This window comes from Delphinus delphis, chromosome 3, assembly GCF_949987515.2.
Source record: "Delphinus delphis chromosome 3, mDelDel1.2, whole genome shotgun sequence".
In the NCBI taxonomy this organism is placed as follows: domain Eukaryota; kingdom Metazoa; phylum Chordata; class Mammalia; order Artiodactyla; family Delphinidae; genus Delphinus; species Delphinus delphis.
The window spans coordinates 46157865-46176292 of record NC_082685.1 but is presented as its reverse complement, the minus strand read 5'-3'; the positions used below and the strand labels follow the sequence as shown (position 1 = coordinate 46176292).

The 18428-nt window shown below is 42.2% G+C and overlaps 2 protein-coding genes and 1 non-coding gene across 3 annotated transcripts in view; 2 read left to right on the top strand and 1 right to left on the bottom strand.

The window, feature by feature from the left end:
* Positions 1 to 18428, bottom strand: part of LOC132422004 (proton-coupled amino acid transporter 2-like) — an 80389-nt gene that overhangs the window by 34873 nt on the left and 27088 nt on the right. Inside the window, exon 4 of the mRNA XM_060006843.1 lies at positions 184 to 419. The gene's annotated coding sequence lies outside the window, so the exon portion shown is untranslated. The remainder of the gene's footprint in view (positions 1 to 183; positions 420 to 18428) is intronic.
* On the top strand, positions 6549 to 6621 carry TRNAG-CCC (transfer RNA glycine (anticodon CCC)). Its single transcript has one exon. It is a non-coding gene; the product is annotated as a tRNA-Gly (tRNA).
* Positions 8518 to 10676, top strand: LOC138414039 (uncharacterized). The gene is made up of 2 exons (XM_069540578.1): positions 8518 to 8745; positions 9870 to 10676. Exon 2 carries the CDS (start codon positions 10071 to 10073, stop codon positions 10674 to 10676), a length of 606 nt encoding a protein of 201 aa, XP_069396679.1. The 5' UTR covers positions 8518 to 8745; positions 9870 to 10070.

Below are 18428 nucleotides of genomic sequence, written 5' to 3'. Positions count from 1 at the left end.
AAATATAGCCCACAATGACCTGAGACTGAGCCTAATTAGCTCAATCAGATAGAACCTGAAACCAAAGGGGGAAAAAAAAAAAGGGAAAAAGAAGGTTTTATAACTCAAACTGCTAGAAAGTCTCCCTCACCCAAAATCTTAATTCACAGGCTCCATAAAGATTTATTAAGAACAAATACAAACCTTAAAAGTCTTCTCCACAGGACTTCCCTGGTGGTCCAGTAGGTGAGGCTCCGCGCTCCCAATGCACGGGGCCTGGGTTCAATCCCTGGTTGGAGAAATAGATGCTGCGTGCATGCCGCAGGATGCTCTAAGCCCGCAGGCCACAACTGAGTACACATGCCACAACTAAGAGTCTGCATGCCACAACTAAAGATCCCACATGCCACAGTGAAGATCCTGTGTGCCACAACGAAGACCTGGAGCAGCCAAAGTAAATAAATAAAAATAAAATTAAAAAGTCTTCTCCACAAATAGTAAAAAAGCCTTAGTCATCTAAGCAAATAAATTTAACTTATTCCAACGGTTATTTATAAACTAGTAAGTTTAAACTGTATCATTAATACCTGATTCATGACTAAGTTTTAAAATGAAGCTATGAGATCTCTGAAAATGTCTGTTTATATTCTGTGTGTCCATTATACATGTGATATGTCTCTACCTTCAGATAGTATTATCAAATCAAATTTATAAAAGAGCTCTATTTAACTGACTTAAAAGTGCTTACAAATTAAATATTTGTAAATGTAACAGAAACTAACCCAAATGAATTTCAAGTTCACATGATCTAGGAAATATTCAATATTAAGTTAATATTTGTTATTAGAGTTTGTTGGTTTAATTAATACAGGTTTACTAAAAGTCAAATAAGGTTATATTATCCCTCTTATAAAATTCACCAGTAAGGGGCTTCCCTGGTGGCGCAGTGGTTGAGAGTCCGCCTGCTGATGCAGGGGACACGGGTTCGTGCCCCAGTCCGGGAAGATCCCACATGCCACGGAGTGGTTAGGCCCGTGAGCCATGGCCGCTGAGCCTGCGCGTCCGGAGCCTGTGCTCCGCAACGGGAGAGGCCACAACAGTGAGAAGCCCGCGTACCACAAAGAAAAAGAAAAAAAAAAAAATTCACCAGTAAGGACTTCCCTGGTGGTGCAGTGGTTAAGAATTCGCCTGCCAGTGCAGGAGACACAGGTTTGAGCCCTGGTCTGGGAAGATCCCACATGCCACGGAGCAACAAAGCCCGCGAGCCACAACTACTGAGCCTGCACGCCTAGAGCCCGTGCTTTACAACAAGAGAAACCACAGCAATGAGAAGCCCACGCACTGCAATGAAGAGTAGCCCCCGCGTGCTGCAACTAGAGAAAGGCTGCGTGCAGCAATAAAGACCCAACGCAGCCAAAAATAAAATATTAATTAATTAATTGATCAATCAATTAAAATAAATAAAATTCACTGGTAAGAAAAATAGCTTAGAATGATGGCTGAGTTGGTCTAATGTCTCATAAAAGTTTCATGGGTAATCTAAACATAATTGTTGGGAACAAGTGAATTAAATAGATATAAATGGGGTAAGAGCTTTCAGGTGATCTCTTTAAGAATACTTACATGTTATGGTATGTCTACTTAAAATTAACTTTCTCCAGATTTTTGGTAACTTGAAACCTGAGAGTTTTGCTAAGTTAAGTTAAATGATGGAAGTTAAATATTAACATTAAATATCTAGATCATTCCCAAATAAGATACTGAAACATTAATTACTGAACATAAGCTTCCTTTTAAAGAGAAGTTAAAGATATTTAGGACTGAAATTTCAGTGTAGCACCAGGGTGCTACAGTGAATTTTTTCTATAAAAATAGCACATTAAAAAAATCATAAATAATATTTATAAGTTTACCAATCTATAGAACGCTAATGTAAAAGACAGTTCATAATTGCTTCCTTCTTGGTTTTCACTAGAAATTAAGTGAAAATAAGGAAAACACTTTTATATGAAAGGAAAAGGTATATGGAATGGAAATGCATTTTGCTAAGAGAAAGTAATTTTGTCCTGGAGAGAGACAAAGAAAGGGAAAACACAGGACAAAATCTCAAGGTGAAAAAGAAAGTTTTAGAAGGTTTGTGGGAAAGGAAACCCAAGAAAAGTTTTGTACGCGGTCAAGACTGGCTAATATTGGCCTCTCGCCTTCTGAGGTGGCCCACACTCTGTCTGTGGAGTGTGTATCTCCCTGAATGAGGCTTCTTTCACTTCAGCTCACCCTTGAATTCTTTCCTGTGCTGAGCCAAGAACCCATACTCAGCAGCCATCCTAGGGATTCGCCTGAGACCTGGGTGGGATGTGACCACCCTCTCATGCCCCACTTTCTTTCCTGCACTAATTTTGTGATCTAAGCCTGGCTGCAATGCTTGTCCTTGAATAGTTCTCAGTAACTAATGATCTTAAGGGAACAAAGGAATACAGGAACAGAGAAATGGCAGCCAAACAATCGTGTGCTGGTAAAGCAGAGTCTTAGTTCCTCCCAAAGGATATACATAATAATACATCTTTGAGCTCTGCAGGAACTGAGGGCCCCCCACGCATGTGGAGGACAGAATGATGATGTGGAACCTCTTGATTTCAACCAACTAAAGCTTGCACTCTGTCAACCTCTGCCCCAATTCTATGCTGGATTTTCCTCTGCTGAAGCCCCCTCATGAATATGCATGTACCCTTAGCTTAAAATGTCCCCAGTTTTGCTGTCTGGGGAGACACCGCTGTGGGAAAGATCCTCAGTGTTCTCCTTACTTGCTGCAAGTAATAATTAATCCTTCCTTCTCTCGGGAAAAAAAAAAAAGAAAGACTGGATAATAGTGAAATTTAATTGAGCAAATAAATTTTAATATTAAAAGTAAGCTGGTACACAAACTAGAATTTGGTTTTCTCTCTATGTTAAGAGAACAAAGTTTTCTTAGAATCCTGATCTGCTTTTGGTAACATATTGTAAAGTTTCTTTACCGTTTAAGCAATCTGGTATAACTTTCTATAGTTGTCTTTAAAATCTTTTATTGTCACTTTGGTTGAATGAATAAGTATTATTTCACAGTGACCTGCGATCCCATTTGACCAAGTGTTTTAAAACCTTTTGTTATCTTTGACAAACTTTCCCAAGTCAAATTCTAAATGAAGTTGTTTTTTTTTTGTTTTTTTTTTTGCGGTACACGGGCCTCTCACTGTTGTGGCCCCTTCCGTTACGGAGCACAGGCTCTGGACACGCAGGCTCAGTGGCCATGGCTCACGGGCCCAGCCACTCCGCGGCATGTGGGATCTTCCCGGACCGGGGCACGAACCTGTGTCCCCTGCGTCGGCAGGCGGACTCTCAACCACTGGTAAAAAGTAAAAGTCAAGAGCTGTGGATAGAGCTCGTTCACATCAAAAGGAAGGAAGGAAACCAATACACAGAGTCAACCTGAGCAGAGGCTCAGGAAGCCCTGATATGACCTGACTCCTGGGTGTGTCTGCTCCCACCTCTGACTGCCTCAGGATCCTTCCTGGGGCTTGACCGTTCCATGAACATTCCCAAGATCTTTCTCATACAGTCTCCTTTTGTTCCCCATTTACTTTAGGTTGAGTTGAATGAGAGCCCTTATTACAGTTTTTCCCTAAAAACAAAATACCTAGTTGTTGTGGGGAAAAGAAACCCTTCTTAATATCAGTAACCTGCTCCTAAAATTTTGACCTGTGCCTGATAATCAAGTTCCTATTATTTTGAATTGGAAAGATTATGTCACATGACACATCAACCCAAACACTCAGCCAATTTTTGAAACATAACTAAAACTCAGTAGAGTGTCGCTATGTATGTAATTAACTGATGTTAGGCTATAAATGCTTACAATGTGATTCTGAACACAAATTAACGTGCTTGTTACAAAAAGTTGCTTTGTTTACAGTAACATCTTCCACATCCTCTTTGTGGACATTTGTTCTGTGTTCTAAGCTGTCTGTGTGGGATTCTAACATTTGGCTGTGTCTGGGATGTAAGACAGTGTAAGAAATATCTCAAGATATTTCTCGCAGATTGTTTTGTTAAACCTGTTGTATTGAGTCTGGGGACATAAATGTAAATGTTTCCTAAATAAATATTGTACAGAAAAATTATAGTGGGAGAGATATATTTATGCTATTTAGTTTGGGCATTAAAAAATAGTGAGGGACTTCTCTGTTGGTGCGGTGGTTAAGAATCCGCCTGCCAATGCAGGGGACACGGGTTTGAGCTCTGGTCCGGGAAGATCCCACATGCCGCGGAGCAACTAAGCCTGTGTGCCACAACTACTGAGCCCACGTGCCACAACTACTGAAGCCCACGCGCCTAAAGCCTGTGCTCCGCAGCAGGAGAATCCACCGCAATGAGAAGCCCGCACACAGCAACGAAGAGTAACCCCTGCTCACTGCAACTAGAGAAAGCCTGCGCGCAGCAACTAAGACCCAACACAGCCAAAAATAAATAATTAAATAGATAGATAGATAGATAAAACTAGTACCTTACCTCAAAAAAAAAAAGAGAGAGAGAAATATTCCATTAGGTGTTGACTTAAAAAATTATTCACAACCTAAAATTTGAGAGTTAGGTTTTACTCAGAGGGAATTTTTCGGACTTCAAGCCCAGGAGGCAGCATCTCAAGTAACCCTGAGAGAACTGCTCTGAGGAGGTGAGGGGGGGAGCCAGGTTACACAGAAGTTTTTGCAACCAAGGGCAGGTAGTCGGGAACATCAGAAGATTATTGTTAATTAAAGAAGACCAGATATCTCAAGTTAAGGAATTTAGCGCCTTTCTATGTATGGGAAGGTGCAAGAGTCTGGGCTCCCTGAACTCATTCCTTGGATATGTACCTCAGCTATCTGGGGCCAGTATCCTGTATTTTCACGTCCTGAGTTTCCTCAGAGCTCACCGTAGGGAGTGGGTCCCAGTCTGATGGCTGCTAGATGGCAGGTTACAAACCTTCTATATAACCTGCCTGTTCAGAGCAGTTTCTCAGAGCTATCTGAAACTCTGTCTCCTCGGATGCAGTGCTCATTTTGCCCCACATAAAACTTAACTCACAACTCTCACGTTGTACTTTTTTTTTTAAGTCAACAGTTATGGTGACCATGAGCAAGGGACCCAGAGTGGACTTCTCTCCTTTGCCTGAACTCTATGAGGAACCGGAGGCTTGGTACCAGCAGAGGCCCCTTGTGCCCGTCCGCCTCCTTGGAGAGTTCAGACGAATTTGGGTAAGTCTCTCCTGGTTCTCAGATCTCCCATGTTGGTTGATGATCCTGAGCTGTATTTGGTGGTGTGTAGCGGGTACCTGCCCCCGCCCAGCCTTTGGTTGAAAGATACCAGGGAAATACCCACCCAGTTGAAAGATACTGGGCGGGGGGGGGGGGGGGGAGTGCCTGGTTGAAAGAAACCAGGGTTTGCTCAGTTGTAGGAGACTGAGTGGTTGGCTGAGTAGTTAGGTAAGAGGTTGATCTGACGCTTTTCCTCAGTTTGGCTGCCTTAATAGAATTTGTCGGGATAAAAGTGAAGATATTACATGAGAGCCTTGCTCTAAAGAAAAGGGACAAGACTGCCCCCGGCCGGTTACAGCTTTCTCAGGCAACTGAGAAATTCACAGGAGTGGTGGAGGCAGAGGCCTCACACCGGTGCAGTGGTCCCATAGGGAAACCTACTCATTCATTAAAGCACTTGCTCGTCCAGGGGCTGTGGATAAGAATTGGCCATTCAGTGATCCAAGCACCTGCAGTGGTCTTAGACCACCGAAGGGAGAAGAGGGCTGAAACGACTGTAGGGTGATGCCTAGAGGAGTAAAGCTCACAAGCAGCACACTGGCCCACGATACAACTTCACTAGTAAATTTCATCCCTGACAAATTCAACTTAAAATGGGAAATAGAATCTCTCAAACAGAGAAACGAGGGGCATCAGAAAACCGACCTCCGACTAACACCCCAGCCAGATTCATGTACAACACTGTACAGAGCTCACACTTACAAGTACCTAGTTAATTGGGGAAATTATACTAAAGGAGATCTCAACCTAAAATGGCCAAATTTAGGTTCTTCTGATATTCCAAAATTGCTATATTTGTGTGCACAGTTAGAAAAAGCCGGCCATAAGACCAACTAGACTGAATGGAAAGCTTACATTGATTGGTACCTAGAAGCTTCTAAAAGAGAAAATGATAGAGTAACTTTTTGAAACCATCAGAACCAAAAAGGCTGCTAGCACTCTGTCTTTGACTCTGTCTCTCCCTCTGCTCCTCCCATGTATCCTTTCCTATCAGAATTCCCTGGCCCAGATGCTATCTCTTTTTCCCTTTTAACTCTTCCACTTCCTGCTGCTCCCTCTTCCCCAGCAATGGAAGATAAAAAATCAGAAGTGATTATAGCCCTCTTTAAGGAGAAAACTATTACAGGGAGAGGTGAGCCATCCTTGGTGCTTAGGTACACACCCTGGACTGAAACAGAACTTAGAGCCTTGGCTAAGGAACTTCCCGATCCAAGTCAAGATCCATTGGGATTTGTTGGGACTTCCCTGGTGGTCCAGTGGGTAGGACTCTGCGCTCCCAATGCAGGGGGCCCAGGTTCGATCCCTGGTTGGGGAACTAGATCCTGCATGCATGCTGCAACTAAGAAAGCCGCATGCTGCAACTAAGAAGGCCGCATGCCGCAACTAAGAAAGCCGCATGCCGCAACTAAGAAGGCCGCATGCCGCAAATAAGAAGGCCACATGCCGCAACTAAGAGCCCACGTGCTGCAACTAAGACCTGGTGCAGCCAAAATAAATAAATAAATATTTTTTAAAAAATCCATTGGGATTTGCTAAGGAATTTGAGTTAACCATCTGGACCTATGAGCCCGGGTTTTCAGATCTATATCAATTAGTATTTACTTAATTGGAAATTAAAGTAAATCTCGACCTAAAAATGAAGAGGCCCTTTTAGTGCAGAGGCAGTTAAGTTAAATTAAGGTTAAAAAGCTGGCTTGATAAAAATACCTTTTCAGAATTCTGACTTTAAACAAAGTCCTTGTAAAGGGAAACCTGCATTTCTCTTTCTGTGTCTTTGAGATGTATATGTTCTACCTGATCTTCCTAGGACATTCCATGTATGTCTATATGTGTATGTATATGTTTGGAAAACTTAACCTCTGCCATACTGTTTCTGAGAGTAAACTCTCGTATTTTACCTTGGTTACAATCTCCCCCACTCTCTTATGGGGAAGCCTCTTGCGTCTTAATGATTTGAATCACTATAAATATATATGTTTTTAATGGCCAAATGATGGATCCTTTTAAAACTGGAGAAACTAACAAATTGGTGAATCTAGTGCACTCTTATTATAAACAACTGTTTTACTGGTACCTATAAAAATAAAAAAAATCAAATTAAAGGTGGAAAAAAGAAATACATCTAATGATTAACCTAAGATGTTCTTTAGTTTAAAACAAGTAAGAAAAACTGGTTTGGGAAACTTCATTCCCGATCTTTGCTTTCCCTCAGTGGGTCTTACAGATGCTAATAAAAACATTAGAATAATTAACGTTAACAGGAAAAATCCTGTAAGGAAAGTCTGGATACTATTTCCACCAAGGTAGAAATTTTAAAGGAATTATCTCAAATAAATAAAGAAATCTTTAGATGGTTATTTAAAATGGGATAAATAAAATGGACATTTATGTAATTAAAACACAAGGTATCTGACATTACTACATGACCTAAGGTTAAATGGGTCAAAAGGGACCCCCCTACTGGTCCCCAACATTAAAAGCCAAACAAGTCTGTTCTATTAACCCCAGTTTTAAAATATATTTAAGGGGCTAGAAAAAAAATTTTTTTTTAACGCTGAGATACCTGACCAACAACGATTTGGGACAACAGCTAGGCCAAAGGGTCTGAGTTCCTTGGCTCAACCCCGCTCTGGGGATCCCAGAGCCTTTTATATAAAAATAGATAAAATAGACAGGGAACAAAAGAAAGAAAAACTTCTAGAACTCCTCCTGTAAGCTTGTTGATTGGATCCTAATGAAAAGTAAAAAGCTGATGGCATTGAGATGCAAATATATAAAATTGGTATATTTAAATGGATTTTATATAAGATGGATACATCTGTTTTGTTTAATTATATTGTGGGATAGGCATGCTTCACTAGAAAATACCTCCCCTACATGTGTGGGACTCGAGGGACATTGTTCCAGCTAATGATTAAGAACTCTCCAGACAATAGGGGCTTCTTAGACAATGGGTGAATTTCCAGGATGTCCGGCCCCCTTCCGAGGAGGGAGATAACAAAATGTAAAAAAGGTGTCTGTCAAAGACCAATCAGGCAGCTGGGGAGAAGGAGGGAGATAACAAAATGTAAAAAAGGTGTCTGTCAAAGACCAATCGGGCAGCTGGGGACAAGTTCCTTCTCTGGTCCGAGCCTAAGCCGGGACCAATCAGCAGGAGAACACAACCAAATCTATAATTTACATACGGGGAAGTGGGAACCTATAAAACTGACATATTCGCGCCCAAAAGGGTTCCTTCTTCGACCTCCTGCGTGAGGACCAAGGAACCCCGGTGCACCGGCCTTCAATAAACCTCTTGCGTTTTGCATCGACTTCCGACTCTTGTTGTTTCCTGGGCGAGTCGAAACTCCTAGGAGACCGCGCAGGTCTAACATTTGGGGGCTCGTCCGGGATTCCACTCGCCCCGGACCACAAGAACACCGGGAGTTGGAGGTACCAGGTAAGCTCGAGCTTGATTGTCTGTTTGTCCCTTGTTCTTTGTGGGCCATTATCGGAGGAAAGCCGTAAGAATCGGCTTATTATGGAATCTGTATCGGACCTCTGGCTAGGCAGACGTGCTAATAGCCGGCGTCCATGAGCCCTAGGGGACGCCCTAGTGGCTCATCTGGAAGGAGAGGCAAACTCTGTCTCCCCTTCACTCGGTTTCGGCAGTTCCCTTGGTGGTAACTGCCATCTGAAGAAGTTTCGGTTTTGAAGCGAGCTCGCGGTGGCCCATACGTATATGTGTTTCGTGGAGTTTTAACTGTTTCTGTATTGTGGTCTATTCTTCTTCTCTGACGGACGACAATGGGACAAACTATGACGACTCCTCTTTCCCTTACCCTAAGCTATTGGACCGAAGTTCGGGCCAGAGCCCATAATTTTTCGGTAGAGGTAAAGAAAGGAAAGTGGCAGACTTTGTGTGCCTCTGAATGGCCAACATTTCAGATAGGATGGCCCCCCGAAGGATCCTTTTTATTAGACAAGATTAAGCTGCTGAAGTCTAAGATATTTAATATAGATCCCCACGGACATCCAGACCAAGTACCATATGTCTTGGTCTGGGAAGATTTAATTCTCTCCCCACCTCCGTGGGTCCGGCCCTTTGTTTCCTCAACAGGTACGTCCGCGCATACATCAGCAGCGTCGGAGATATTAGCCTTAAAGAAAAACCCCAACACGGAGAAGCTACCCGACGCCCCGGATCTACCGAAGGCGATTTATCCTGACCCACAGTCCGATTTGCTTCTTTTGGATTCCCCACCCCCTTATCCTCCGGCCCCGAATCCCCTACCACCTAGAGGACCCCCAGCTCCACTGCCCTCGGCACCAAGGGAACCATCCATGATGGAAGAAGAAAGGGGTCCCTCAGTGGGCACTAGGAGCCGGAGGGCTATCTCCCCGGACTCCACTGCCCTACCTCTTAGAGAATATGGCCCCCGCGATGGCCAAGGGAATAGACCTCTCCAATATTGGCCCTTTTCCTCTGCAGATCTTTATAATTGGAAAATGCATAACCCAACTTTTTCCGAAAATCCACAGGCCCTTACCGCTTTAATAGAATCTCTTGTTTTCTCCCACCAGCCCACATGGGATGATTGTCAGCAGCTGCTCCAGACTCTCCTAACGACTGAGGAGAGGCAACGGGTTCTTTTGGAAGCCAGAAAAAATGTATTAGGCGCCAATGGGCAACCTACCCAGCTGCCTAACGAGATTGATGCTGGTTTCCCACTCGTCAGGCCAAACTGGGATTTCAATGCCCCGGAAGGTAGGGAGCGCCTGAAAATGTATCGCCAGGCTCTGGTGGCGGGTCTCCATGGAGCGGCCAGACGGCCCACTAATTTGGCTAAGGTAAGGGAAGTAACTCAGGGGCCCCAGGAATCGCCAACTGTGTTCCTGGAACGTTTAATGGAAGCCTTTAGACGCTTTACCCCTTATGATCCAACTTCGGAGGGACATAGGGCTACTATAGCGATGGCTTTCATAGATCAAGCGGCCCCTGATATTAAGAAGAAATTACAAAGGCTAGATGGCTTGCAGGGATTTTCGCTTCAGGAGTTAGTAAAAGAGGCAGATAAAGTATATAACAAAAGAGAAACAGAGGAAGAGAAGGAAGAAAGAAAGCAGAAAGAGCAGGAAGCCCGTGAAATAAGACGGGATAAGAGACAGGAGAGGAATTTAAGTAAGATACTGGCCACTGTGGTTGGAGGAAGAAATATAGGGGATAGAAGTAGGCAGGAAGGGCGAACGGCAGACAGAAGGCAGCCATTAGACAAGGACCAATGTGCCTACTGTAAAGAAAAAGGACATTGGGCGAGAGAATGCCCTAAGAAAAAGAATGGAGGAAGGCCAACCAAAAACAAAATCTTAACATTGAAAGAAGACGACTAGGAAAGTCAGGGCTCGAACCCTCTCCCCGAGCCCCGGGTAACTCTTAAAGTGGAGGGGGAACCTGTTCAATTTTTGGTAGATACCGGAGCCCAGCACTCCGTCCTTCTCCACTCAAAAGGTCCTATCTCAGCTAAAAGGTCATGGGTACAAGGAGCCACTGGGAATAAACAATATTCATGGACCACACGAAGGACAGTAGATCTTGGGATTGGACGAGTAACCCATTCATTTTTGATTATTCCGGAATGCCCCTATCCTTTGCTGGGAAGAGATTTACTCTCCAAAGTAGGGGCTCAAATCCACTTTCAGCCAGAAGGTCCCACCATAACTGATAATAAGGGAAGGTTACTTCAAATATTGACTATGAAATTAGAAGATGAATATAAATTATACGAGCAGCCTTCATCCTCACGAGTTAATGTTACTGATTGGGTAACTCGGTTCCCTCAAGCCTGGGCAGAAACTGCCTGAATGGGGATGGCCAAAAATCGGCCCCCGGTGCTAGTGGAACTCAAGGCAACTGCCACCCCAATAACAGTCCGTCAATACCCCATGAGTAGAGAAGCCAAAGACGGTATCCGTCCCCATATACAGAGGCTACTAGACTTGGGCATCTTAATAAGATGTCAATCAGCATGGAACACCCCTCTCCTGCCGGTAAAGAAACCAGGAACAAATGATTATCGGCCGGTGCAGGATCTACGAGAGGTAAACAAACGGGTGGCAGACCTCCACCCCACAGTTCCAAACCCTTACAACCTCCTGAGCACTCTTCCACCTCAACATACGTGGTATACTGTTTTGGACCTTAAAGATGTTTTTTTCTGTTTAAGACTCTCTCCCCTGAGCCAACCCTACTTTGCCTTCGAATGGAAAGATCCAACATCGGGAATGTCTGGTCAGCTGACATGGACACGGCTATCTCAGGGATTTAAGAACTCCCCGACCATCTTTGATGAAGCCCTCCATCAGGATTTGGCATTATACAGAGAATCAAATCCCCAGGTAACATTACTCCAATACGTTGATGATATTTTATTAGCTGCTGAGACCCAAGAAGATTGTATCAAGGGTACTGAAAAACTGTTAACGGAACTTGGAACCCTGGGATATAGAGCCTCAGCCAAGAAAGCACAAATATGCCAACAACAGGTCAGTTACCTGGGGTATCTATTAAAAGGGGGGCAAAGATGGCTCACGGAGAGCAGAAAGGATATGGTGGCCCAAATTCCGGCTCCCAAAAACGCCAGGCAGGTTAGAGAATTTTTGGGGACGGCCGGATTCTGTAGACTATGGATTCCAGGGTTTGCTAAGCTGGCAGCCCCATTGTACCCCCTAACCAAAAACAGCACTCCTTTCATTTGGGGCGATAAGGAACAACGGGCTTTTGACCAAATCAAACGAGCTTTACTTTCAGCTCCAGCCCTAGGACTGCCAGATGTAACCAAACCTTTTCATTTATATGTGGCCGAAAATAAGGGCATTGCAAAAGGAGTATTGACTCAGAAATTGGGTCCCTGGAATCGCCCAGTTGCTTATTTGTCAAAAAAATTGGACCCTGTGGCATCAGGATGGCCCATTACCAAACCCTGTTGCTAAACTCAGATCGCATCAAGTTTGCTCCAGCCACAGGACTCAATCCAGCCACCTTGCTACCTGATCCTGACTTGGAAGGCTCCACCATCATACATGATTGTCAGGAAGTACTAGCCGCAGCACACGGCAGTAGGCCAGATCTGATGGACCTGCCCCTCCCTGATGCTGATTTCACCTGGTTCACGGATGGGAGCAGTTTCCTGGAGGAAGGTAAGCGTCGAACTGGGGCAGCCGTGGTAGACGGAAATCAAGTCATATGGGCAGCGGCGCTACCACAAGGGACCTCAGCCCAACGAGCTGAATTAATTGCCCTGACGAGGGCATTAGAGATGGCAGAGAATAAAAAAGTAAACATCTACACAGACAGTAGATATGCGTTTGCTACCGCTCATATCCACGGTGCCATTTACCAACAGAGAGGGCTACTAACTTCAGGTGGCAAAGAAATTAAAAACAAAGACGAAATCGTGGCTTTGTTGACTGCACTCATGCTTCCTACTAAAGTCAGTATCATCCACTGCCCTGGACATCAAAAAGGAAATACCCCAATAATTAGGGGAAATAATATGGCTGACCAAGTGGCCCGAGAAACAGCATCGGGAGAAGTCATTTTAGGACTGTCACATAAAGTTCCTGAAAAACCAGGCCGCGATGAAGAAATCATCCCGGCCACAACAAAAGGAACTTTGTCCCCTCAGCAAGCAGAATCCATGTTACAACAGATGCACAGATGGACACATTTGGGGACTAAAAAGATGGTAGCCTTGTTACAAAAAGCCGGGTACGAAACCCCTGGAATGACAAAATAGCTGAACAAATTGTGCAGGAATGCGTCCCATGTCAACAGGTAAATGCTCACAAAGGGAAACTTGAAATTGGAAAGAGACTCAGGGGGGACCGCCCAGGAACTTACTGGGAAGTGGACTTTACCGAAGTGCGTCCTGGAAGGTATGGTAATAAATACCTTTTAGTTTTTGTAGACACTTTTTCAGGATGGATAGAGGCTTTCCCAACAAAGAAAGAAACAGCTGCTGTAGTAGCCAAGAAGATTTTAGAAGAAATTTTTCCTCGATTTGGAGCATCAAAGGTAATAGGGTCTGATAATGGTCCAGCCTTCGTCGCCCAGGTAAGTCAGGATGTGGCCAGATATTTGGGGACTGATTGGAAATTACATTGTGCCTATAGACCCCAAAGTTTAGGTCAGGTAGAAAGAATGAATAGGACTCTAAAAGAGACCCTAACTAAATTGTCCTTGGAGACTGGCGGTACCGATTGGACGGTGCTCCTTCCTTTGGCCCTATTCCGGGTTAGAAATACACCTTCCCGATACCATCTTACTCCTTTTGAAATATTATATGGTGCCCCGCCTCCCCTCCTCACTTTAGGAAAAGAAATAAAACCTGATTGTCAAAATAACACTGACTTATATGCTAGGCTACTGGGACTCCAATTGGTCCAGAAAGAAATATGGTCCCAACTCGCCAAGGCCTACCAACCGGGAACACCGGGAGAAACTCATCCTTTCCAAGTCGGAGACTCCGTATACGTCCGTCGGCATCGAACCCAGACGTTGGAACCTCGATGGAAAGGACCATACACCGTCCTCCTCACCACCCCAACGGCCATAAAAGTGGACGGCATCGCTGCCTGGATCCATGCTTCACATGTGAAGGCTGCACCAGCGACGGCATCATCAGGATGGCGGGCCCAAAGAACCGACAACCCGCTCAAACTCAAGCTTCTACGAACCTAAGACTTATAATTTTGGTTTTACTGCCTTTACTGACTGTAAGTGATTTTAGCCCTCACCTCCCCCAACGTTTAACTTGGCAGGTAATTTCTCAGACTGGAGATGTAACCTGGTCCATTAGTCATACTGCACCCCCCTGGACCTGGTGGCCAGATCTTTTTCCTGATGTTTGTAAATTGGCTATAGGAGCACCTTATTGGGATACAGAAGGTTGAGATTCCATGATTGGAATCAATAGTCACAAGAAAAAGGGGGGAATGTGGGACTCGAGGGACATTGTTCCAGCTAATGATTAAGAACTCTCCAGACAATAGGGGCTTCTTAGACAATGGGTGAATTTCCAGGATGTCCGGCCCCCTTCCGAGGAGGGAGATAACAAAATGTAAAAAAGGTGTCTGTCAAAGACCAATCAGGCAGCTGGGGAGAAGGAGGGAGATAACAAAATGTAAAAAAGGTGTCTGTCAAAGACCAATCAGGCAGCTGGGGACAAGTTCCCTCTCTGGTCCGAGCCTAAGCCGGGACCAATCAGCAGGAGAACACAACCAAATCTATAATTTACATACGGGGAAGTGGGAACCTATAAAACTGACATATTCGCGCCCAAAAGGGTTCCTTCTTCGACCTCCTGCGTGAGGACCAAGGAACCCCGGTGCACCGGCCTTCAATAAACCTCTTGCGTTTTGCATCGACTTCCGACTCTTGTTGTTTCCTGGGCGAGTCGAAACTCCTAGGAGACCGCGCAGGTCTAACACATGGTATTATAAGACAAGGTATATAAATCCGCCCCTCAGGAAATATTAATTGAACATACTAAAAGACACCAATAGTGTTACCTGAGCCATAAAAGTAAGTAAAACTGGGAAGTAACATTCAAGGACTAATAAAAAGAAAAACAGTGATTTTGCTCTGGCTTAACTTGTAAACTCAGAAAGAAGGTCTTTGCTGAATGCCTTATACAAACCATTAAAGGCATGAGAAATTAAACACTAAAGTTCTCGAACACAGAACTCATAAAATAAATTTCAGTTTAGTTAAAAATCTTGTCACTGAAAAAACCTTTTAGTATGGTTTAGGTAACAAACCTGTTCTTTGGGAAACTAAAAGCAACTGTCTTTCTGTTGCAAATCTCTACAAACTGAAAATGCAAATACAGGCCACAAGGAACTGAGTGAGACTGAGCCTAATTAGCTCAGTCTGGCAAGACCTGAAACCAAGGAAAAAAAATAGCAAAGTGGCAGCTTTAAAATTCAAACCGCTGGGAATGCTCCCTCAGCTAAACTTTAAAGCCTTAGTCATCTGAGCAAGCAACTTTAACGTATTCCAACTGTTCTTTGTAAACTGGTAAGTTTATATTGTAATACCTGATTCATAACTTTTTTTTTTTAAAGTGAAGCCATGAGCTCTCTAGTTTTGCCTGTTTATGTCTATGTACACATTATATATATGAAATATCTCTACCTCTGGAAAGTATTATCAAAATTGAATTTATAAAGAGCTCTATTTAATTTTAAAAGAAAGTGATTACAAATAAAGAAACCGGCCAAAATGACTTTCAGGTTCACATGAACTGGGAAATATTCAATATGAAGTTGATATCTGGTATTAAAGTTTGTTTGTTGATCTAATTAATAGACATATCCTTAGTCATCAACATTAAGTATAATGCTTTATAACCCAGGTTTAATAGAAGTCAAATAAGACCTTATTATACCTGTTGCAAGGAAATAACTTGATATGCTGAAACTTTAAAGTAAATGTAAATGAGATAAGAACTTTTGGGTAAACTCTTTAAAATTAATTATATTTTAGAAATGTCTAGTTAAAATGATCTTTACAGATACTTGATACCTTAAAGTTCTAGAGTTCTGCTAATTTAAGTGATGGAAGTTTATTAAATAGCTAGATAATTTCCAAAAAAATAAGATACTGAGACATCAATTACTAAATAGAGAAACTAAAGGTATTTAGGACTATTAATGAAAATGTTTGGTGCCACCCTGAGATGTCCTCTATAAGAAAACAAATGTTTTTAGAAATCATCACTGGTATTTATGTCCACCAATCTACAGACTGCTAATGTGAAAGACAGTTCATAATTGCTTACTTCTTAACTTTCACTATAAATTAAGGTTTTTAAGAGTTGAGGATTCCAATTTAAACATGTAATTAAAGCTAACAGGAATAATACGGAAACATTTCAGTGTACAGTAGGAAAGTAGAATGTGCGTTTTCAGTAAAGAAGGTTTGAGGAATGGAATTACATTTTATTGAGGGAAAAGAAAAAAAATATGTCTTAGGGCTGGTTGGTTTATTTGGATAAAAAAATAAGGGACAGGCTGATATAAAGCCAGAAGTGATGAAAGGTTGTGGAAGAAAACCCTGAGGGGGGGAAAAAGTTTTATACATGGTCAGGATTAACTAAATTTAGATTGAAGTTAATTAAGTAAATAGATTTTGTTGTTAAATAAGCCGGTACAAGACTGGAATTTGAACAAATTTCTCAGAGTGCTCCTTTTTGATAACAGATTGTGTGAGTTTCTGTGCCCTTAAGTAATCTTTTTGTGACTTTGGTTAAATGAATAAATATTGTTTCACAGTGACCTGTTATATTTTAAAATGTTTTGATATTTTTAACAAACTTCCCAAATATTAAAATCCAATTAAAGCTCTTTTAGCGTCCAGCTGACTCTGGGATGCTTTGAAGGAACATGTCAGACATCTTAGAGAGGAATGTTAAACTAAGTTTATTTCGTATGTTTAATTACTTCAGAAACAATGTCAAGTGACTGGAGATGAAAATTAGGTTATAGTGTATGGATAAATGTCATTAATATAGATATTCCAAAATTTATATGGAATTCCTAACATTGGTATGCCCTGATATAACGTTATCAGTCATAATTCCGGTTATTCTAAAATGTTATATGTCACAGAAATATCCACGTTTCCTACTAATTGCCTTGTACTCAAATCTTTAACCACGTGACTTTAAGTTTTGTCCTGATGCTTTTACAAAATGAAGATTTTCAAGACTCATAAAAAGAACTTCTTTTTAACAAACATAAGTTTCTGATGGCCTTTACTGTGTAACAAATGATGGAAAACCTGATTACTTCATCCAGATCAACAGGAATCAATTACATGGGACTGAATGAACTGATGAATATGATTTATAACTTTTATGACTTTGGGAAGTATACTAGCTTTAATCTTTGTTTTTCAGAAAAAACTTTTCTCTTATGCTATGACATACAACTTGATAAAGTATACCTTTGTAAACAAAGATAAAACATTTATCTTTTTCTCTGTACCTGATCCTGCCCATAATTTGGCTTCTCCACCTGGCTCTCCTATGGACTGGATGGTTTATTACAACTAGTTATACTAATCCTTGTTTTAATTTGTTCCTTATTTCCGAATTGTTGATGATTTGTGTCTCCCTGCTGCACTATGACTTTGTCAATATTACTAGCTGCATTACTTATATCCTGTCTATCTTATAAGATTGTTGTCTCTTACAGTACTTAGTGGGCAACCAGGCCTCCAACAAATTTGATGATGGCTAAACATCTTGAAAAAATAAATCACATTTATGACTCTTATAAAATAATTGTAATAGTGTGATTCTAGGTATGGGAAGAAACGATAAGGAAAAATATTTCCTAGATCATAGTAGACTAGTAAGACAGAGGATCCAGAGACTCTTTAATTACCAACAGGGCCTAATCCAAAAATTACACCTGGAATGGCATAGCAACAAGAATTTTCTCCTGATCTGGGATGAGCCTCCCAGCGCTGTGGGACAAAATTTGGTCATGAAATGTCTCCCAAACATTGATCAAATTTCTGACCAAAAGGAGGGACTGATAAATGGAATATTTAAACAAAGGATGTCACACTCATCAGTGATTGCAGCCCTCCAATGTGAGCCCTGAGGAAACTCAGGAAGGAAAGAATACCTGCTATCAGGCAGCCATCAGATTGCAGCCACTCCCTACTGTGAACCTTGAGGAAACTAAGAATATGAAAATATAGGATACTGTCCCTAGATAGCTGAGATGCATATCAAAGGAATGAGTTCAGTGAGCTGAGACTCTTGCATCTTCCCATACACAGAAAAGTGCTAAATTCCTTAACTTGGGGTATCTGGTTTTCTTTAATTAACAATAATCTTTTGATGTTCCCAACTACCTGCCCTTTGTTGCAAAACTTCTATATAACCTGGCTCCCCCACCCACCTCCTTGAAGCAGTTCTCTCAGGGTTACTTGAGGTGCTGCCTCCTGGGCTTGAGTCCTAAAAATTCCCACTGGATAAAACATAACTCTCAACTTTCAGGTTGTGAATATTTTTTAAATCAACAGGTGATTGATGGAAACTAAACTTTTGGTGGTGAGAAGTCGAAATA

Coding starts and splice junctions, on each gene's coding strand:
- LOC138414039 (XM_069540578.1), top strand. CDS start 10,071: ATGTATCGCCAGGCTCTGGTGGCGGGTCTCCATGGAGCGGCCAGACGG.